The following is a 23,779-nucleotide window of genomic DNA, read 5'->3' as shown; positions in this document are numbered from 1 at the left end:
CTTTAACGTGCACCCAAATATAAGTACACGGGCCTCCAGCATTTTCGCTTTAATCGAAAATGCGGACGCCGCGACCGGGATTCAATCCCACGACCTGGGGGCCAGCAGTCGTGCACCTTAGCCACTAGGCCACCGTGTCGGGTTCCTCTAAATTTGTGTTGCGCGGATTAAAACGAATTGAGATAGTCATCATCATGATGAGCCTAACTACACAGAGCATCGGACGCGTTATTCGAAGGTCGCAGGTTCGGTCCCTGCCCGCGGCAAGCTATCTTTTCGTCCACTTTTCTTTCTTCACATTTACCTTACATTTACCACTAATAACATCCCCTATACTTTCCTTGGTATTATTGTCTGTTAGTGCTCAATAATATTGTGTATAACAAAGAAAAACAAGCCCTTAAAATTAACACTTTTAGCATTTTTTAACATTTTAACATTTTTAGCATTTAACACTTTTAGCATTTTTTAACATTTTAACAAAATTAACATTTTTTAGCAGTGACATCTAGAGGTTGAGCGAGGGAATACGTGTTTGCTTTGCCCTTTTAGTCGTTTATGAAGATGCTCCAGATGGCGCTAGTTATCCAGGGCATTTTTTTTCCCTACAAGAAAAAATTTTGCAACAAGCATGCCGTTTCCCGCGCTGTACCCTGAAAGATTATATGGGCGCAGAGGTACGTGAGGTTGCACGCGAACTTTTTTTGGTGTAACACGCAGCGGAAGAGTATTTCTTGCTGGCTCTGCAAGTAAAAATGCGCTTCGGATCAGTTTCATTCTGTACAGCGACTTTATTCAGGGTGGTTACCTACGCTGACCACCGTGCATGAAAGGGCTACGGGAGGGAGGAAGGGTGATGAAACGGAAGTATGAGGTGGATTGGAAATCACGCAAGTGGTGGCACCAGATATTTTTTTAACTTCTTGACTGCAGTGTTGTCAACGCATGCATCATTTTTCGGGAACATGCTGGTTCCGAAAAGATGACCTTGAAAGATTTTAGAAGACATTTAGCCCGACAGATGACTGTCCAAGCTCTTATAGATCGTACAGATAAACGTAAGTCATCTGTTGGCGCAGGGGCCAAACGAAGGAAATTCAAATCCTTTGTGGACTTCGCCATTCGTACAGCAGCGTCCAACCATCAGCCAACAAGGTGTTCACCACGAAAGTGTGCGAACTGTAGCAGAAAGGCACACCCATCTCGAACAGTTTGGATGTGTCAAACATGCAACGTGCAACTCTGCCTTTGGAAAGGAAAAAAACTGTTTTTCGGAATTCCACAAGAAGTGACTTCCTCTGTGCAAAGCGCAAAGTATGCTGCTACACTTAAAACGACCAGTTGTTACATATTTGTGGACTACAGACCCTTCCGGCACGGTGGTCATCAGCGGTGACCACCTCCAGGGAACTTTGTTACTAGTCGTAATTTTTTTTTCGTGCGTTCAATGTGTTATTTGTGACCTTTTATCATAATTTTTGCATTAAAATTCAAAATTTAAAGCAAAACCAACTTCTGTGCTTGAAAGAGTTAATACTAAAAACATCCCCTATACTTTCCTTGGCATTATTGTCTGTTAGTTCTCATTAATATTGTGTATAACAAAGAAAACGAGCCCTTGAAATTAACACTTCTTAACTACACACAAAACATTTTTACACCCTTAAGGGTGTAAATGACATTAACGCCCCTTTTCGCATTGTACGTAAATGCGAAAAGGGGTGTTAATTCATTAACACCCTTTTTACACCTTTAAGGGTGTAAATTTTAGTGTGTATACGCCCACTGCAGGGCAAAGGCATCTCCCATGTGTCGCCAATCAACCCTGTCCTGTGCTTGCTGCGGTCACCTTATCCCCGCAAACTTCTTAATCTCGATCATCTGCCCAACTAACTTTCCGTCTTCCCCTCGCGCGCTCGCCTTCTCTTGGAATCCAGTCCGTTACTTTTACAATGACCAGCGGTTATCTTGCTTTCGTGCTGCATGCCCCGCCCATGCCCACTTCTTGTTGATTTAGACTAAGATGTCCTTAATTCAGATAGCGTGGCGAGGATTCTCAGATGACAAGGCGAATTCCTCGAGACGAAACTTTTGAACAACGTACGGGCTCCTGCCTGGTTCACTGCATACCTTCAGACATCATAAAGTGTTGTCGCGACGACGCCGAAATGAAAAGTTACCATACCGTACGTAAACCTGTCCCGAGCCATCAACGCGCGTTTCTAGACGGCCTCGGGAAGAAACCATTAATTTCAATCGCGGTCCTCTACGGGTGGCAGCCGTGGAGCGGCTCTGTAAACGGAGCGCGTCTTGAAGTATTACAAATTGTGAAGAATGAAGGTGAAGCTTTGCGTATGAAATTATGAAGCCAAGATTCCTCAGCAGGGTTGCTGTTTCCGCTAGTATACTGAACTTTATTTAACGCCTATTGTGTCGTAGTTATTCGTACGTTGAATTCGAATGAAAGCATTCCTTGATTAGACCTGCAGACTTCTTGTGTTGCAAGTCACGTTGCGGTGTTGTGAAGTTTTAGTGTTTTATTTCGCGGTCTTGTGAACTTATGCTAGAGTTCCTCTGTTTCCCTTTGTTTCTATATATGTACCAGACTCCTCCTGTCTGTGCCTAAAAGGCACCGGTGTACATGTGTTGTAATAAATAAAAAAATGCGGGCCATTTGCACTAAGTCGCGCAAAGCTAGGCACGGCGAAGCGCGGGCCCATCGCCGCTCGTTCTCCCCGTCGGCCGACACGTCTAGCTTCGAGATGCGTGGCTTCTTCCTAAGGAGTACGCAGTTTATTAGGACGTCCCATGACTCTCTGGACACGATCGGGCGCAGCCAGGCTATGCACTGTAGAGCGAAGGTTGCGCGCGACGTTTCCATCGGTGGGCATGGCTTAGCTACTGCGCATGCGCGGCTCGGCCAGGTGGTGCGGTATCTGGTCGCTAGACGACACGATGCTTGCTTCCTATTTCTGTCTTCTCTCTCTCTCCCAATTTCCTTCTCTCTCGTTCGTTGATGTTCTCTCTGTCTCTATTTCGTTTTCCTTCTGCATTTCTTTCTCTCTATTTCTCTCTTTCTCATTCTTTCTGTACTACGCTTTACTCTCTCCCCTCCTCCTTTCCCTCCACATCACATTCACTTCTCTTTCCCACCCCCCTGCTACACTATGCTGTGCCAGTATACTGCGTATCATAGTACACTGTACTATGCTCAGCTAGCGGCCCTGGATAGCCGAGTGGTTAGGACGCGCGCCTTCGGATCGAGGGTAGCGGGTTCGAATCCCACTTCGTGAAGAATTTTTGTTTCGGCAAGAATTTCTCTATTTCTCTTTTTTTTTTCGTCTTTCTGTTTGTTTCTATCTTTCCTTCTCTCTCTCTGTACTCGTTCTCAGGGTTATTAGAGGCCACGCCGTAGCGGTGAGTAGTGGGATTTACCAAAAGTCAGTCGCACATACCCTTTCATGATGATGAAAGCTTTCAGGCACGGCCACACATTTTACGCCCATCTAGAACAGCGTCGCTGCTAATAAATAAACCCTTAAAGGTCTCGGACAACGCAAATCACGAACTACAGCTATAAACTCGGGGGATATGATGAGTTGACAAAAATACGGGCTCAAGATTAACAGTTCTGGTTAATACGTTATTGCAATGTTTAATTGAAAAGGGTGCAGTACGAAGAACTGCTCACCTGAAAATCAGTCACGTGGATGGTGAAATTCCGGCCTGCAATTTTTGAAATGGATGCTAGGCGCAGGGTGACTCTCAGTGCTCTATGTGGACATGCAAATCGCTGACTTGGATTACAAATCGTCTATATCTGTGATGGTGCCATTAAGCAAAGCGTCAGCTTGGACTAGCTACCTTTATTATGTGGTACGTGACATAACAACGTCAAACGTTATTGACATACATTCTAATGTATTGAAGGAAAGAAGATGACTCTTAAAGGCTCGTTTTTCTTTGTTAGACACAATATTAATGAGAACTAACAGACAGCAATGCCAAGGAAAGTATAGGGGTGTTATTTGTAGTGTTTAGAATATAAATGTGAAGAAAGTAAAGTTGACGAAAAAATAACTTGCCGCCGGCAGGTTCGGTCCCTGCCGGCGGCAAGTTATTTTTTCGTCAACTTTACGACCTACGACCTGCGACCTTCGAATAACGCGTCCGATGCTCGTCCCTGCCGGCGGCAAGTTACTTTTTCGTCCACTTTACTCTTTACTTTGTTCACATTTATATTCTAAACACTACAAATACCACCCCCTATACTTTCCTTGGTGTTATTGTCTATTAGTTCTCATTAATATTGATCCTTATGTATTTAACGAAAGAAGAACTTTTTCGGCAGGCAGGCAAAGAACTTTATTTTGATCCGCAGACGACGCTCACTCCCCCCTTAGGGGGCGACATCGGCGGGCCGCACCCGCGACGGGACGGGGAGATGCATCTCCTCAGCCATGTCATGGGCTCTCTGGATAGCCCTTAGCTGGTCTTCTTTCTCGCTGCTAGTGAGACGATATCGCCAGTCATCCTCCGTGGAGGGAGACCTGGGGCTCTCGCGCAGTGCAGGATATTGCCACAGCATGTGTTGTAATGTGCAACGCGGGTTACCACAGCGACGGCAGCCACAACCAATTGAATCGCAAGGTTGTGGGTTTGGATAGCTCTGACGGAAAGGGTGTTATTTCAATCCGCTTTAACTCACTTCAATTTACGTCGCACTTGCTACATTGCACTTAATTACAACAATTAATGTCGGTTATGCTTTCTATACCTGCTTTTCCGTTGTATTCATTCGGTTGTCTCTTAATATAATGTTGCTTTAGCGATAATCGCTCAAATCTATCCGCTTGGTCGCCGTATCTGTCGTCTACAAGCTTATACGAGTATTAAGTCTGCGACAGTCGCAGCAAGAACGCGTCGTTTATTCAATTCAATTAGATAGAAATAAGCGAAACACTGCACGATTTCTATAGGGCCAGCGACATGAAGTGGTCTTCTCCAGGATCTTTTTCTGCCGGCACGTGCCGAATAAGGAACCAAAATGGCCTCCTCCAGCGTCGAGCCAAATGCTTCGCCTTCTGGGATCCCCTCCGTACTCCGACGTTCTGCGCCATGCGTCATTAATCAAGGGAGAGCCAACAAGAACAGATGAGGTGGGACAATGGGGGATGCGGCGCGTCGGGGAGAGGAAGGAGCGGGAAGCTAGGGCAATCGAGATAGGCCTTCCTTATACCGCGTTCCTTATTTCCTCAGACGAACACTGATTTCGTTCTTACCGATTGTCGAAGACGGCTCGTTCTCGTCAGATAGTAGGTAACCGTGAAGGTCGCGAGATGGCCTGGGATCTCTCTTCCTTTTTTGTTCTCGCCTTGTTCGCTGCAGCGATCGTTCTTTTCTTTATTTATTCATTTTTTTCTCTTCGTGTGTTGTGAGACGGTTGGCACGTGGCAGCCAGTTATGTGCAGTGCGTGCCGGTGTCGATCGATGATCCGTACGAAGCGATTTTTAAGGAGAAAGCCTTAGACGCCTCATCAAACGCGGAAAATTGGCCGTCGGCGTCTTCGAGATTTGGCGAGACCTCACGATACTTCGCGAGACCTATCGAGATATCGCAAGAGATCATGATACATCGCGAGACCGGCGTCGGCGTCAACACGAATGATGCAAAGAAACGAAGTATTACGAGTCGGTCAAAAGTCACGTGGTACTCAAGTCAATGTGTGTGCGCGATCGGCGTACAAAAAGTCACGCGACCTCAATGTAACATGATACCACCAATGACGTCAGGCTGCGATGTCGTTATGACGTCACAGATAGGCGGAATTTGTGATATCATAGTGACCCACCACATAACGCGACGTCATACGATGCCGCCTTCACATGACATCGTCGCTTAGTCAAGGGCGAACCGATCACGGAAGCTGTGCAAAATGAGGTAAGGTGCAGAACACTTCCAATGCTTGCGATCGCGGAGGCAGTGCAAAACCACGTTAGGTGCAGAAAGCTTTCGTAGAGTGGCGGTGAAGGATCAATGCATTGACTGAGAAGAAGAAAGAAGCAGAAGATAGCTTTCGCCTTCGAGTCATTTTAGGCGAATGATGTTTTATTAGTGTAATATCTCTGTCTAAGCTTGATGTACAAGCAGAGGCGGGCTCCAGCTCTTTTCGAGCCCGAGCTGATATCGGTTATACGTGGCAAGATAACTTATTAGGATGTCGGATTGCGCTCGTAGTTGGCTGTGCATGGGCCTATAGGTGTACAACTCGAAGGTGTGACATCTCGATATTTTGCCTAGTGCGTGGCGACGGACCAGGCTGTACGAGAGTAAAAGCGGTCGACTTCACGGCATGCAGAGACATTTATACAGAACATCACGGCGACGCCGACGGTGGCCGCAAACATGGGTCATGAGTGTACATACTGCTGCCATCGCAATAAAAAAAGAAGCTAACACCAGAGGAAACAGTTTGCCATCATTAGCCAGTCCTGGCTGTAGGCGAGTAAATGCGGTTGATTTCACGGAACGTAGAGAAATCCTTTCTTTGTTTCAATGTGCGCCTCCTTAATCTCAAGACATTAAAAAGTGACCCCGAGGATGGAACGCTACGAACTGAGACGCCAGGCGAGGACGCGATGACTTTCTCGCTGCGCGATGTCAGCGCGCGCGTGGCGGGAGATGCGGGGGTGCGAGATTTTCCAGCACTCGGGCTCTTCCGGAAACAATATAAAGCCGTTTCCCTCCGGGAGAGATTTTGAGGCTCTCCACTCACGCGGCGTGTGGGGACGCCGCGAGTCAACACCATCACGACCGCGCGAGACGTTTTGCGGCGGAAGAGCTCTCTTATCCGGGGTGAAGTGGATTTGTCGTCGCACCAGTGCTCGCTGAGTTCTCCCTGCATGGAGAGGAGGCCAGGTGAAATGCGCTGTAGAGAGCGAATGCGAATGTTCTCGAGGTTGCGTCGAGGCGACCGCTGCGTTGAGCGAGTTTGCTTTTTTAGATAGTGCGGTATCTTAGCACTCCTTTCCTTGGAGTGTGCACGTGGTATTTTTCGCGTTTTATTTGCGTATTCAAGACGTAAGCTGGTCTGCCGTTTTTTGCTTTAAAGTGGTCTCATGGGTACCAGGCTAGCAGTAATATTCTCTGTCATGTGCTTGCAGTAAACATTCAGTTGCGAGTCAGCGCTGTGGTTTGTCCCTGTTTTCTCTTGGTCCGCGTCGTGGTTGCGCTGTGTTTCAGTATGTCCAAGGCTGCGCTGTTTTCTGTTCCAACAGGGACAGCATGTGCTTGAGGGAGTATAGTAAGAATAAAAACTAACAGGGTCACTTTTATGCGTTCGCCTGAGACGACTCGAAGGCGAAAGCCCTCCTTCTTTTCCTTATCAGTCCATATTTTGACCCCCCCCCCCCTATCACCCCAACAAAGCTTTTCCGAACCTAAAAACGGTTTTGCTCTGCCTCTGGGATGGAAAAAATTGCAAGCTTTCTGCAGCTCACCTGATTTCGCACCGCCTACGTAATCGGCCCACCTTTGACCTAGCAATGGTGCCATATGATGACGTCGTCTAAGACGTCACATTTCTGCGATATGTGACGTCATGATGAGGTCATCACGCGATGATGATTTTTATGGGTAAACACAACCTTAACGAAAACCAACAAACAAGATAGAGAGAGAAAGGTTGAGTGAAAGCCAGGGAGGTAAACCAGAAGAAAATTATCCGGTTTGCTACCCTGCACCGGGGAAAGGGTAGGGTGGATAGAAAGGTTAAGGAAGGAAAAAAAGAAAAAGGGTTAAAATATACAAAAAGAAAAACAAAAACGCGGGCACACTCAAGCACGGGTGTGTCACAGTCGTTAAGCGAGGCCGGTTGACCGTAAGAACTTCAGCAGTGCCTTCGTCGCTTTCTTGTTGGAAGCTCGAACATTTCGGCACTGCAAAATTGATTTCACCAACGGACAATAAAGCCAAGGAAGGTATAGGGGATGTTATTTATAGTCTTTTAAATGTATTGTAGTAATGCTAATGTAAATGGGAATAAGTTAAATTGCACGTAAAGACAACTTGCCGCCGGCAGGGATCGAACCTACGACCTGCATCGCTCGTGTTGACGCCGATGGTCACTTTCCGGGTTTGATGAGGCGTTTAAGGTTTCCACCTTAATAATAATAATATCTGGGGTTTTACGTGCCAAAACCACGTTATGATTATAAGGCACGCCGTAGTGGAGAACTCCGGAAATCTCGAATATCTGGTGTTACTCAACGTGCACTGACGTCACAGTACGCGGGCCTCTTGCATGACCGCCGCTGCCGGGATCGAACCCGCAACCTTCGGGTCAAGCAATCGAGTACCCTAACCACTGTACCACCGACGAGGCAGATAAGAGGGAGTAGTCTATTGAATAGTGTGTATTCACACGACAAAGTATCGGTTCGTTCCGAGATAACAGTATACAGCTTGCCTAAGCAAACTACGCTGTACCGCATTCACGCGATGTCACCAGCTATAGCTGCAACCTTTCCCGGAGGTGTGTCATCTATAGCGTCGACCTATACCTCCACGCGAGCGACGACGAGTCGCGGCTCGCCGATTCTTCCAGCCGGGCGTGTGTTTGCGTCGAGCATACACGTGATACCAGCTGCACCCTCCCTCCTTTTTTTCTCCTATCTCGCGGTACACCAATCCGCACGGCGTTGACCTTAATGATGCCGGCGGGAGGGCCGCTTACTCCGAGGCCTGACCCAGCGTGTGTAAACGCTCTTTGTTTTCTTTCTATCAAGTGCTGGCGCTCCGGCACTATAGCGTAAAGACTCTGTTCACGTTCCTAACCCTGCCCCGTCGGCCGGGGCTGGGTTTGTTTAGTCAATGGGTGTGGATGGAGTTCGCCCTCACTTCCTTCCTATCCCCTATATACCCGACCGAACGGTGTCTTCTTCGTTTGTTTCTTTTTTTTTTGTTTATATTTTTCCCCGTATGTATACTGGCGCGGGGCTGATTTCCCGCGACGTCGACCGAGCGGGCGTTCAGTTTTGCCGGATCACACGAAAGTTTCGGTGATCGCGCAGTCTCCCGCGGGATTTTCCTGTATTTTCTTTTTCTTTGTTTGTTTGTTTTTTAAAGGAGAAAGCCTCAGATGCATCATGAAACGCGAAAATAGACAGTCGACGTCAGCACTAGGGATGCAAAAGTCATCATCACGGGATGACGTCACAATATGACGTGATCATGACGTCACAGATCTGGAAAGTGTGTGACGTCACGCGATAACGGCAATACATGACATTGTCGCTTGGTCAAAGGTGGGTTGATCTCGGAGGCAGTGCGAAGTACAAAAAGCTTGCAATGCCTCCGATCTTGGAGGCAGTGCGAAATCGCTTTAGACGGAGAAAGCTTTGGGAGGTGGGAGGGCGAGGATCAATACAAGGAAAAGAAGGTGACGACCTTGCATAAGATACCCTGTGATTTTTTTCTTGTTTCTTTTTTCTTCTTGTTTCATGCTGTGCGTGTCTCTTACAACATGCGCTCGAGCGCGATCACGGTTGAATGTCCCCGATCGCGATTGCACTGCCATGAGTAGCTTGGACGCAGGACCCAGCCTCGGCTGATATTATTCGATCCTGACCGGGTCTCCGTGTCGATGGAATGTCTTCCTAGCGAAACGTGTATCATGCATCGTCGTATTTTACCTAAACCTACACGCAACTAAACTGGCGACAGAAGAGTAGAAATAGACAACAGCTTGCGCTTTCTTTTTTTTTTTTTTGCTTTTCGGCGGTTGACATCAATATAGCGAACAAGTTGATTTAATCAATTATTGAATAAAGCCAAATATCGGGTGTAAGGAGGCAAATAGGTTGAGGGTGTTGACGTCATATTGCGTTGAGGACATTCACAACAGAAGATCCCTAGCTTCTTTGCGCATCGCGTAGTCATGACATACCAATTGAGGAGGTGGAAAAAAGGTGTGCTTCATCTTCGTGGTCCTGATGAACGAAAAGGGGCAACTTTTAGAAAAGTCATTTCTATTAGGAGTGCTTAGAAGTACTTAGAAATAGTGGTTAAAAGTAATTAGGCTTTCACAAGCAGTATTTAATTTCAGTTCAGCTGAAAACCGTTCTCTTGGTCGAAATGCGAAAAAAAAAATCGCTTTTGACGGGTAAAGTGCGGCGTAAAACTATCATATCAAACGAGACAGAGGGTGGCGCTCATCAGAGACGGCGTTCTACGAGCGGCAAAAATAGAGCCGGACGTTGCTGGAGAAGATACTCTGAGAATCAACATGCGACAGAATACCATAATCATGAGCACTCCCAGTCTGGCAAATGCGAAGAACTACAGCAACATCAAGGAAATCCAAGTCAATGGAAAGAGCTACGCCACAGCCGCTTATATAACAGCGCCAGAAAATACATCCAAGGGAGTTATACACGGAATACCGACGTATGACAATCAAGAAGACATAGAGAAGAGCTTGGTCAACCAGAGAAACCCGACCATTCTACATGCGCGACGTATGGGACTCACGGACTCAGTGGTTATTGTTTTTGAAGGGTCTTTTGTGCCGTACTTTGTCTATTACCGTGGTGCCGAATATAGGTGCCTCCTCTACAAGAAACAATACGAAACATGCACTACATGCGGAAGAGTTGGACATCGGGCGGATGTTTGCCCACAGCCCGACAGCAAGAAATGTCGCGGTTGTGGAGTACTTGATCCAACTGACGACCACCAGTGTGACCCACAGTGCTACCTCTGCGGTAAAGGTCATCTTACAGGAGATAAGAAATGCAAAGAACGGTTCAAGACCCCATATCTTTTGAAGAAGAGAATGTGGGAGAAACAACAACGACAACGCGACGAACAACAAGAAATGAACGTTTCGACGAACACCAGTACAACACAGAATTGGAAGGAACACACAGCAGAAAATCCAACGGAGGAAAATGGCAATGCCACCCAAGACAAAGGAGGACGACTCAGGGATCGTTCCAGCTCATTCCCGCGACTCGCCGAAGGAGAAAGAGAAACTACCCAACGCAGACTCAGATCAAGATCCAGATCAAGGTCCGCACCTCACAGATCCAGGTCACGGGCCCGATCCAAGTCAAGCACAAAGCCGTCACCTCAGGCAGAGTCCGGAGTGGGTCCTGACGGCGGTCGGGGCAACCGCACAACGGTGAGCTGGGCGGGCAAGCTTTCCGGGGAATCGCTCCCGTCTGGGAGTTCGTCTGAGGCAGTGGTAGAAGAGTCCGCCCTAGGGCAAGAACTAAATCAAATTAAGAAAATGCTAGAGCAACTCACCCGAGAAAACGCAAAACAGAGGGACGAAATAAAACAGCTAAAGGAGGAAAACGCTAAGCTTAGGCGAAATCAGCTACGCGAGTCACCTAGCCCCATACAATCGTCTACCCAAATTATAACTCATGTGTCTGCACAAGCGTCAGGAGCGCATGCAGCAAAACGACGTGCAGAGGAAATATCTCACGTAGAAAGTGAAGACATATCAAAACTCCTAGAAAAGAAAGTAGAGAATATGTTCGGAGAACTAACCAAGGCAATGCAACAGCAATTCGCGGGATTACAATTGCAGCTTGGAGAAATAAAACAAAGAATAGATAGCATAGAAAATCGACTAACGGCGGTGGAGAACACGCAAACAGATTTGAGGCCTATAGGAGCAGGTCCGGTTAAAACTAATACTAAACCATACAACCGGCCGCTAACGACCGAAGTAATCAAAGTCACAGGGGAAGGGCCAGTTACCAAACATGGCTCGACGTAGTCAGTATACAATTTGGCAGTGGAACTGTCGTGGGTATCGCCGGAAACGGGGAAACTTACAACAGTTCCTAAACGGAAAGAAGGCGCCGGACGTCATCGCCTTACAGGAAACTGGAGGAACGGCTAAATTATTGAATTACAAATCTTATGGATCCCGTGACGAAAAAACGTCCGTAACAACCCTCGTGCGAAGAAATCTCACGGTGATAGAACATGATACGGAAATTTGCGACGTCGATCATGTTCTAGTTGAGTTAGTTCCATCGCAGAAGAGTGGCGAAAGTCTATTTATATTAAACGTATATAGCAGCCCTAGACAAAAGACCACATTTAGGTCGCTTTTCAGAAAAACGATAAACATTACAAAAAACCGAGCACTTGTTATAGTAGGAGATTTCAATGCATCGCATGCGGCCTGGGGTTATGATAAGGAAAATATCAAAGGTAGAAATCTCTGGATTGACGCCCAACAGGAGGGACTTACGTTAGTAACCGACCCCCACTTCCCAACTAGGATCGGAAACAGCGTATCCAAGGACACCTCTCCTGACCTTACATTTACTAAGAATATAATCGAAACACATTGGCTCAACACACACGAAAATATGGGCAGCGATCATTATATTATCGAGACTACCTTTAAAGCGGGCCCACGTAAAAGGGAAGGCAGAGCATTAAAAATGGTTGAATGGGATAGTTTCAGAAAAATCAGGGAGAGGGAAGCAAGTGATGCCATCGAAAACTTAGATGAATGGCTCGGAAAGCTTAAGCGAAATATTCAAATGGCAACTAAGACCATATCAAAGACAGAAGGACTAGAAAACACAGACAGTAAGCTCCTACATATGTGGGAAGCAAAGAAGAGCCTAGAAAAAAGGTGGAAAAAACAAAAGCACAACAAAACCCTTAGAAAAAAGATTGTCACCGTCAGTAAAGATATTGAGAAATACGCCGAGCAACTGTGCAGACAACAATGGGAGGCGAAGTGTGATGCGATGGAAAAACAAATAGGTTTCTCCAAAACGTGGAACCTCCTAAGATGTCTGATAGACTCGGACGCGAGCAAGACAGCACAACGACAAAACTTAAGTATCCTTCTACACAAATACAAAGGTACCGAAGAAGAACTAATACAAGAACTGAAGCAGAAATACATTGGGGATACAACCAAAGAGCAATTAAGTTCGTACAAAGGCAAAGAAAATGATTCTCTAGACCGACCCATAATAGAGGCCGAGGTACGATCGGAACTCATGAAACTGAATACGACATCTGCCCCGGGTCCCGATGGAATCACGAACAAAACGCTTAGGAATTTAGATGATAAGTCCATCGAAGCCCTCACCGAATATATGAACGAGTGCTGGGAAAAAGGTCAGATACCAAAACAATGGAAAACGGCAAAAATAATAATGATTCCCAAGCCAGGCAAGAAATTAAATCTTGATAACCTTAGACCTATTTCCCTGACATCATGTATAGGAAAGTTATTAGAGCATGTCATTCTAACTCGCCTGACAAATTATATGGAAGACAATGAGCTCTTTCCCCATACGATGGTGGGATTCAGGGCAAAACTGTCCACACAGGACATTATGCTTAAGATTAAACATCAAATAATCGATGCGGGCTTCGCAACACAGGATACTAAGGTTATAGTCGGCTTAGATCTTAAGAAGGCCTTCGATAATACATCACATAAAGCTATACTTGAAAATCTTCAAGAGTTAGGGGTAGGAAAAAGAGTCTACGATTATATAAAAGACTTCCTTACTGACCGGACTGCAAGAATAATACTAGGCGAGAGAGATTCCCAAGAGTTCAGTCTAGGCAGCAAAGGAACGCCGCAAGGTTCAGTCCTATCGCCCTTCCTTTTTAACGTGGCCATGATAGGTCTCCCTACAAGACTGAAGGAAATTAAGGGACTCCACCATAGCCTCTACGCGGATGACATTACCTTATGGATAGCAGGAGGTAGTGACGGATACATAGAGGAAACTTTACAAACAGCAGTAAACATTGTAGAAGAATATGTCGCTCATAAGGGATTAGCATGCTCACCAGAAAAATCCGAACTCCTTTTCTACAACCCGACATGTAGAGGTCGGAAAAGCAACAAGGATAAACCTAATATTAAAATCTATATTGGAGACAAGGAAATACCTACGGTCGAAAGCATAAGAATTTTGGGGCTCCGAATCAGCTCGAACGGGCATAACGGAGAAACGATAAGGTTACTTGAATCCAGTGCGCAGCAAATTATGCGCCTAATCAAAAGAATTGCAAACCGGCACTATGGCATGAAGGAAAATAATATGATAAGACTGGTACAGGCTTTTGTCATCAGTCGTATTGTATATGTGATTCCGTACCTCAGACTGCAAGTGGCTGAGAGAGAAAAGATCGAAAGAATCATTAGACGAGTTTTCAAACAGGCGATTGGACTTCCGATAACTACCTCTAATGAGAAATTACTTGAATTAGGGCTGCACAACACGTCAGAAGAGCTCATAGAAGCTCAGAGAATCGCACAATACGAAAGACTAACTCAAAGTAAAACAGGCAGAAATATACTAGAGGAACTGGGCATAAACTACACAAATCAATTTGGCTTCAAAAAGGATATCCCTTACGAGATAAGGAAATGCTTAGTAATCTTACCAATACCAAAAAACATGCATCCCGACCATCATCAGGCAAGGAGAGCAGAAAGAGCGAAAAATATACATAACAACTTAAAAGATTTCCCGGAAACAACGTACGTCGACGCGGCCAAATACAAAAGAAATGACAACATGACTATAGCCGTAGTGGACTACAAAGGGCATCATAAGGTCAGCGGTTCGGTAAGAACGAGCTTCGCAGAAGAGGCGGAGGAAGCCGCCATTGCACTGGCCATAGCAGCCACCTCAACTACAGTAGTCATCAGCGATTCGCAGACAGCAGTGAGAAACTTTGCACGAGGACGGATATCAAAAATCGCACTAAGAATATTGGCTGAACACAAAGACCAGCGAACAATTGATATTATCTGGGCGCCAGCTCACTCCTCCTTGCCCGGCAATGAGGCTGCACACCAGGCTGCTCGAGGACTCACAGACCGAGCCTCTGGATTGCCGTGTTCGAGCTGGGAGGAAGATGAGCGATTTGAAAGGATGACCAGTTACAGAGAAATCACGCAGCATTATCGGCTCAGCAGGAAAATTTATCCTCCAGCACACGCGTCATTGAACAAAGGACAGGCGGTGGCGTGGCGCCTACTTCAGACACATACGTTCCCTAGTCCGGTAACGATGAACCGCTGCGCGCCGGAACCTTATTCGGACAAGTGTAAATTTTGCAATAATAGGGCGGACTTGAGCCACATGCTCTGGGCGTGCCCGGAGGCTCCCATGAGGGCCGAATTCCCAGACGGGCGTGGGTGGAGGGCCGCGCTCCTCAGCTCCGACTCACAATTACAAGCACGCTTAGTGCGGCAGGCCGAAGACGCTGCCAGGGCCCACGGGATCATGGCCGACGTCTAGGTTGGGTCCCCCCTTCTGAAAGGGGAAGGGGGATCCTTCTGCTAATTAAATAAAGTTCGTTCATCATCAAACTTTAATCAACTAGTGCTGTTCAACCGTTGGCTACTGGTGACTCAGCATTAACTACTGTGGCCTAACGTTGGCTTACTGATGACCGCTACTGGATTATTGTCTACATGATATCTGTTATGTAATGTTGGCTACAGTTGGCTTAATACTGGCTGTTCGTTGCGCAGTGCTACCACACTGTAGACTAGCCCTGACTAGCTGTTGACTCAAAAGCGGTGCCGGTGCATGACATGATCAGCTAATGCTTTGCAAACGCCTCAGCTCCCCTTATAGAAAATGCGCCGTAACTTTTTTTCTTTTTTGTTTCGCCTCCTTTACACGCATTGACGTCGACTTTATGACGCTGTTATTCGTTGAATCTTCGCGACACGGCATCATATAGTTCCTCCAACCCTCGGCTCTGCTCTGTTTTCAAAATCTCTCGGAAGCTCTCTTCCCAGGATACTTTGTGTGTATCCCCGGAGATTTTGAAAGCAGCCGTCGCGCCTCCGTCGCGCGGAGCAATGAAGAAAAATGGCGATGAATCCGAGCAAGAGCTCCTTCCGGCATCTGCCTTTCCAGTGTCGCGAGTTCTTCGTTCCGTGTATTCCTTCCCGCTGATTTTTCTACGTGTTTTCTTTTCTAGCCCTCTCAGCTTTAAAAAAAAAAATCTTTCACCGAAGGCTCGACGCGAAGAGGCTGCCCTTTCTTACCCCTAGAGAGTTCGTTATTTTTGTTTACAAAAATTGAACGCCCCAGGAGCAATGCAGGAGCGTATATGTATGTGTATTCGTTTTTTTTTCTTTCTTAAATCCTATTTTATTCTAACAACCAAGTAGAAGGTGGTAGCCATCGCCAAGAACTGGCGACAACTGCTTCATTTACTTTTTATTTTTAAAAAAATCTGTTCTTTTTATTTTTCAGCGATTTGTTTGTTTTCGATCCTCTTCAAGGCACGCTGAGTGGGGGAGCGTTGTTCTTGCACTCTAAGAAAAAAGAAAGAGTCCTTTGACTCCTTTCAGGGAGTCCTGACTTGCTGCGTATACGACCCTCTTTACAGAGGCACGTTGACTCTCTTTGGGGGGTCAATATGCTCTCTTCGGAGAGTCGTGTGACCCGCAAGAGAGTAACGTTAAAGAGAGTTATATACGTGTCCAGTCAGGACTCTCCGAAAGGAGTCACACATAATTTTTTTCTTTTTATTAGAGTGTGGTAGAACTGCACTTCCGATGAAAACTCGGACAGATTATTGTTTTCGCGGTGTTTTTTTTTAGTTCCTTCTCTCTTGCGTTCGTGATTCGGATTTTCTGAGTTTTACTATGTATATGTGCGAGCAAAACGGCAAAGGGGCGTGCTCTGTTCAGAAAGAAGGCCTGTGTTAAAACCAGTTGTTCAAATTCATAGTTTAAAGAGTTCCTCCACTACCAGTTTCCTTGTAAAAATGAATCGTATCCCAAAGCTGGTGAATTCGCCCGCTAGGTGCGCCAGAAGCACATGCAGTGCTGGTGTCCAGGTGTACACGTGTACAGTCGCGCTCAAGGTGCACGTTAAAGAACCCCAGGTGGTCGAAATTTGCGAAGCCCTCCACTACGGCGTCTCTCATAATCATATCGTGGTTTTGGGACGTTACTGAAACGTTCCGTACGCCATTCCAATAATTCCATATGTTTTCATACGGAATCCATATGCCTTCCGTATATGTTCCATGTATTTTCTGTATATTTCCGTAAAGTTCTTACGGAAACATACGGAATTATTGGAATGGCGTACGGAACGTTTCAGTAGGGATTATTATTACAGTCGCGCTCAATGTGACCTGCAGCGCTAGAGCGCGTGGCCTCAAGAGCTCAAAGATCACCCATGGCTTCCACTAGTCTTTATTTCTACAGCTATACAGTGTATAGTTGTAGAAATAAACAGCGCTGTTTTGTCACTAGAGGACAATCCCAAATAAGAAAATCTCATTTATTTGTGGAAATGAGGGCGATTTCAAACCGTGCGCAATCTTAGAGCCCGTGAGCCCATGTTGCAGGTCATACTGAGCGTGACTGGCGGTCCCAAAGGTGCAGCTAGAAATTTTTTGTTTCCTAGTATGTTTCCTAACAGTCCCAGCGGCAACAGCTCGCGATCAGCGTTCGCGCTTCACACCAACGGAGCTTCCCATGGAATGGTGAATAATGCCTTGCATTTTCTGAATCTCCACAAGAAGACAAAAAAAAAAAAGAAAAAAAAAGTCAGTTTCGCCGCAAGGGCGAAGCAATGAATGCGATAGCAAGAAAAGCGGCCCGTGATGGACGCGCTGCTACGCTGCAGAAACATCTACCCCTCGGCAGCAACTACCGCGCGAGGAGACAGTGGAAGGCCAACATTCTCCCTGCGCAAATATTAGAAGAAGCGAGCCAACTGGCCGGCGACTTTTAAATGCGCCCGTTGCGCTCCTCGTGCCATCTCGCTGGTAATGAAGAAACGCTTATAAGCTCCTGCCGTCTCTGAGTCCCGCCAGCGGTAAAGTGTGTGTATATAACGCTCGCCGTTAGCTACCGGAAGGATCTGCGCTTTGTGGCGTAGTGGTTAGCGCTACGCGCTGCGGTGCGAGAAGTCGCTGGTTTGATTCCGTGCATCGGAAACGTTTTTCTAAATGTAGGGTAGAGATAAACGACGGCGACGGCAAAAGCCAGCCGAGACTGCCCAAATAATTGCTGTCGCAATAAAAAAGCTCACGGGGTCCCTTATGCATTCGCTTAAGACGACTCGAAGGCGAAAGCCATCTTATTTTTCTTCTCAGCCTATTGACCCTGCCCCGCCACCCTTCGAGAGCTTTCAGCACCTAACGTGGTTTTCCACTGCCTCCAAGATCGGAGGGACCTTACTTGGTTTTCGATTGCCTCCGTGATCGGACTACCTGTGACCAAGCTATGATGTCATGTGATGACGGCATCATGTGACATGACGTCACAGTGACTTCATGATGATGCCACATTGATGTCACAAATTTCGGCGATCTGTGACGTCGTCGTGACATCATCGGGTGACGTCATCACATCATATATGCTGTGATGACGTGACGTCACCATATGATCGCGTGATCACGCCATATGGTGACATCATACTTTGACGTCTCACTCGTCCCCGACGCCGACAATCAAATTTCGCGTTTGGTGAGGCATCCGAGGCTTTCGCCTTAAAAAAAACCGATCTCCGTGAAATCAGACGTGTCACATTTTACACTGAAGCGCCGGCGTCAGCGTCAGCAGCGCTGCGCCTTCAGCGGTGGGTAACACGTTACCGCAACCGCTAAGGGTGCTGAGTCATGCTATACTGTCTTTCAACCGTCTCCCGCACGCATCTTCTTCCTCGTCCTCAACCTCCACCTCACCCTTTCTCTCTCTCTCTAGCTGTCTCCTTTGCCGTTTACTTGCATCGGTAAGCACGACCACGCAGCCCTTTATGCGTAGCCTCATCGGCTGGTAATCGCCTTCTTTTTGCTCAGCCCGCGGGGCTTGCCCGTTCATTCGACGCGCGACAAATTGAATCTCACCCCGATCGATTATCGACCCCCTGCGCGACCCCATAGCGGTAACGCGACGCCACCCTTTTGTCCCGCATCGGCTGACTTGCGCGGGACCCGCCTCACGTAGAGAAATGCAGCTTTCGGGCTTCTCTTTGTTCTAGACATCGTGGTGTTCCACGTAAGCTTCCTTTCTTGCCAATATTAGTAATGATATTCCTTCTTGCAGCTAAGGTACTCTTTGTCTGTCATTTGCCATCGCCGTCGTAGTAATAGTGTAGTGAGGAAGAGAAAGAAGAGCTTCCGCGTCTGTTGTTGCTGTGCACGCGATCTACCTTCGGCATCCATCAGGACGGCTCGGGCGTTGGGCGCTTCGCTTACAAGAACACGACATCCGCGTTGTCTACCGATCGGGAAGGAAGCACTCTGACGCCGATGCGCTTTCCCGATCGCCGATACCTGTCGACGTGGCCTCCGCATCGATGTCTTTTGCATCCGTGTCCCCCATCAACGTCGCTAACATGCCCGTCGAGCAGCGAAAGGATCCATCCCTTTCAGCTATAATAAACTTCCTCGACGACCCAAACACTACACCCTCTTCTCGAACACTTCGTCGCCAAGCCGCTCACTTTGCTCTGCATGACCGCATCCTTTATCGGCGAAACTATTTAACCGACGGTCGCAAGTGGCTACTCGTGGTTCCCCGGCACATGCGTTCTGAAATATGCGAATATTTTCATGCTGCCCCTCATAACGGGCACGCCGGTGAGCTGAAGACGTATACTCGGCTACGACAACGTTTCTACTGGGCCGGAATGTATCGCTTCGTCCGCCAGTACGTTCGAGCTTGTACAGCATGTCAACGACGAAAAGTTCACCAGCGGCCTACTGGCGAGTTACAACCGCTGCCCTGTCCGGCTCGTCCCTTTGATCGCGTCGGCATAGACCTATATGGTCCTCTTCCCTGCAGCTCCTCGGGTAACCGATGGATAATTGTAGGAGTCGATCACCTCACGCGCTACGCCGAGACCGCAGCACTTCCAGCCGCTACTTCGCGCGAAGTCGCATTCTTCATTTTGCGGAACTTCGTTCTTCGACATGGAGCGCCACGTGAACTGCTCAGTGACAGAGGGCGCGTGTTCCTTTCCGAAGTAATACAAGCCCTTCTCGCTGCATGCAACATCGTCCACCACAAGTCTACAGCCTACCATCCGCAAACGAACGGCTTGACGGAGAGGTTCAACCGTACTCTCGGCGACATGTTGTCTATGTACGTCGCCTCGGATCATAGCAACTGGGACACTGTTTTGCCGTTCGTAACATACGCGTATAACACTGCCACACAAACTACCACTGGCTTTTCGCCGTTCTTTCTACTATATGGACGAGAGCCCTCCTGCACATTGGATACATTGCTTCCGTACCGACCCGACACTTCCGAGTGCACAACGGTGTCTGAAGCGGCCAAATACGCAGAGGACTGTAGGCAGCTTGCGCGTACACTTACGACCGCCGCTCAAGGTCGCGAAAAGCTGCGGCATGACAACGAATTGTCTACACAAGATTTTGCGACCGGTTCACTCGTTTGGTTGTCGGTCCCACCACACAGTCCTGGACTTTCAACGAAGTTTCTTCCTCGTTATGATGGCCCTTACCGCATAATCGACCGCACATCCTCTGTTAACTACGTCGTTGAACCTGTGACGCCATCCCACGACCTCAGACATCGCGGTCGTGACACGGTGCATGTCAGCCGCCTCAAGCCATATTACGACCCTTTGATCCTACCTGCGCCGTAGTCGCCAGGATGGCTCCTTTTCAGTCCCGGGGCCATTGTAGTGAGGAAGAGAAAGAAGAGCTTCCGCGTCTGTTGTTGCTGTGCACGCGATCTACCTTCGGCTTCTGCCGGTGCTATTCCTCGACTGTTTAAGACGTCGCCGTCGCACAATAAATCGTCGTACGACAATAGTAATAATAGGAATAGTAATAATAATAATTGCTGGGGTTTAACGTCCTAAAACCACGATATGATGATGAGGGACACCGTAGTGGAGGGCTCCGGAAATCTCGACCACCTGGGGTTTTTTAACGTGCACCTAAACCTAAGCACACGGGCCTCAACCATTCTCGCCTCCATAAAAAATGGGGCCGCCGCTTCCAGGATTTGGTTCCGTGACCTGCGGGTCAGCAGTCGAGCACCATAACAACTAGACCACCGTGGCGGGTCAGTAGTAGTAGTAGCAGTAGTAGTAGTAGTGGTGGTAGTAGTAGCAGTAGTAGTAGCAGCAGCAGTAGTAGTTGTTGTCGCGCAGGTCACGTCACTAGAAGAGGCAGTTAATAAAACAAGTAAATCAAACGAAATGATCATCACGATGATGCTCAAAATGATGGTATAATAGTTTTCCTGAACTAAATAACAGGAAATCACGATGGTGATCATTACTTTTGTGCCGAAAGTCATTGTCATCTTCATCATTGCAGCTCCGATGTCCGACAATTTTCACGGCGAGGAACTGGCTAAAGTTTTCACAGCAGAGCAGTTCTGATCGAGGTCGGCCGCGTGTCGTAGATGGAACATTATGATCATCATGAACCGGCACGCGTTCTCTTCATTGTCGTCTTCTGCTTTGCCGCCAGAACTAGTGCGGCCGTTTCTCCGGCGTGGTATGCAATAACTCTGATAGACGAGAGAACGAGTGCAGAGAGAGAGAAAGAAAGAAAGAGAAATTGAGACATTCCTGGCGAAAGAAATATTGTCGGTCAGAGCAAGCACAGCCGTGTGTAGTATAGTATAGCTAGGGGTGGGAAAGAGAGAGGTGAGAGGGCGAAAGCCTAGCCAAGCCAGGACCAGCTAGGTGCCCACCAGCTCTGATGTGACCCCAGCCTTGCGCGACTTACTGCAAGCTGCGCTAATTTTTTTTCTTTATTAACTAATATATCTGACGAAAAAGGAATTGGGATGCAAGGTAACGGAAAGGCACATGTATGTTTACCAGACAAGCATGTGGTTAACCCTACTTTGCGGAAATAGGAAATGATGAACTGTAACATGGGGGAGAGGGGCGCTCGGGTGTGACTTGACCGTAAATGCGTTGGAGACTGCAGCGATGGTGAATTGTTGTACTGTCCGCCTCCGATTCGGCAGGTATTGGGTTCAACTTCCTGCGCCACCGGGCACACACCGGTTCTTGTAACGGGGAGAGAGCATATGCATTCGCAGGGTTCCCCATCAGGGGGGGGGGCAAAGGTTCGTCGCTGCGCCCCCCTCCCCCTACTAAGTCAATGCATGAGGTAGCTTTAGCACCCCCCCCCCCCGCCCCGTGCGCACGCCTATGGGAGAGAGGTACGCTGGCCCGGCGCTCTGTAGTCTGTACGGCTCAAAACAAGGCAAAAACAGGTGAATATGGAGGCTTGAAGAGATAAGTATTCTTGAAGACGGCCTGTCTCTGGTGCCGACGTTTGTCTTCTTCAAAGCTGCAACTTGAATTTTGAAGAAGGCAAGATTACTTCTTGAAACACTGGAACCAGCGACACGCCGTCTTCAAGAATATTCAACTCGGCCTCATGAAGTTGTCCTCTCCTTTTCGCTCTCTTCTGTTTACCACATCCCCAGCCTCCACCGCCAATGCTTCGCCGTGCTGCCTCATGTGGTTCCAGAAAATAGCGTTTGTCGTAACCTCAAGCCACTCACATGCTTTGGTCGCGGGTTCTAAACCCAGACAAGGAAGAACTTTTGGTAAACTAGGAATATTTCCTTTCGGAGAATGGCATATGAACTTTTTCCCTTTTTTTAAATATCGTGCTACAAGCGGGTGGATGACATTTTTTTCCCTTTCATGTTCCGAAACTTTTACGAAATGATTAGCACCTTCATGGGAGGATTACTAGCTCAAAATTCCGTCTGAGTAATGATAACATCCGCTGTGATCGTCTAGTGGTTATGGTGCTTGTCTGCTGACCAGCAGGTCATGGGACCGAATCCGGACCACGGCGGCCGCATTTCGATGAAGGCGATATGATAGAGGCCCGTGTGCTTAGATTTAGGTGAACGTTAAAGAACCCCAATTGGCAGAAATTTTTGGAGCCTTCGGTTACGGCGTCTCTCATAATCATATCGTGGATTTGGGGTGTAAAACCTCAACAGTTATTATTATTAGCCTGACTTGAACATTCCCCGAATGGATCATTTCTCGAACCCTGTATGTGTTGTGCCCAAATAAAGTTTATTTACTTACTTACTTACTTGCTTGCTTGCTTGCTTGCTTGCTCGCTCGCTCACTCACTCACTCACTCACTCACTCACTCACTCACTCACTCACTCACTCACTCACTCACTCACTCACTCACTCACTCACTCACTCACTCACTCACTCACCTACCTACCTACCTACCTACCTACCTACCTACCTACCTACCTACCTACCTACCTACCTACCTACCTACCTACCGACCCACCCACCCACCCACCCACCTACGTACTTACTGACTCACGTACTTACATGGTATGGGCGATCCCTCCTGTTCTCTTATCAGAGACAAAAGCAGTCACCTTTCGCTAACGATTGGCTGACGCGTACAATTCGTAGCACCGCACGAAGTTTGTGAGGCCGAACACGGACAGTTCGCCGTCATTCCGCTTCATCGTTGGTATCATGCGCAGAATAAAAAACCATTAAGTCGTACACTGCTTGACATGCCAGAGTTCCCACGCTTCCGCTACTGCGACGCGTGCGACACAGGTCGTACGCGGCGAGCCATTAAGAAAGGCTCAGTGCCATCCGAAAGCAGGTACCCTCGGGCGATGTTGTCGATCAATACACGGTCATCGTTACACGTCGTAGTCGAAATGGAATTAGGAATGAGTTTCCTTTGTGGAGCGGTGTTTCCGGAAAAAAGTGATATCGAGACCGC

At 47.5% G+C, this 23,779-nt stretch overlaps 1 protein-coding gene across 1 annotated transcript in view; it reads left to right on the top strand.

Moving 5' to 3' along the window:
* The window catches only part of LOC119405412 (uncharacterized), a 75,761-nt gene extending 63,853 nt beyond the window's left edge, over positions 1–11,908 (top strand). The window contains exon 3 of the mRNA XM_049419394.1: positions 10,203–11,908. Coding sequence (XP_049275351.1) covers positions 10,203–11,789 — 1,587 coding nt within the window. The 3' untranslated portion in view covers positions 11,790–11,908. The remainder of the gene's footprint in view (positions 1–10,202) is intronic.
* Positions 11,909–23,779: the final 11,871 nt, after the last annotated feature.

This window comes from Rhipicephalus sanguineus, chromosome 9, assembly GCF_013339695.2.
Source record: "Rhipicephalus sanguineus isolate Rsan-2018 chromosome 9, BIME_Rsan_1.4, whole genome shotgun sequence".
Taxonomy (NCBI): domain Eukaryota; kingdom Metazoa; phylum Arthropoda; class Arachnida; order Ixodida; family Ixodidae; genus Rhipicephalus; species Rhipicephalus sanguineus.
The sequence above is the reverse complement of the archived record's forward strand: the minus strand, read 5'-3'. Positions and strand labels throughout refer to the sequence as shown.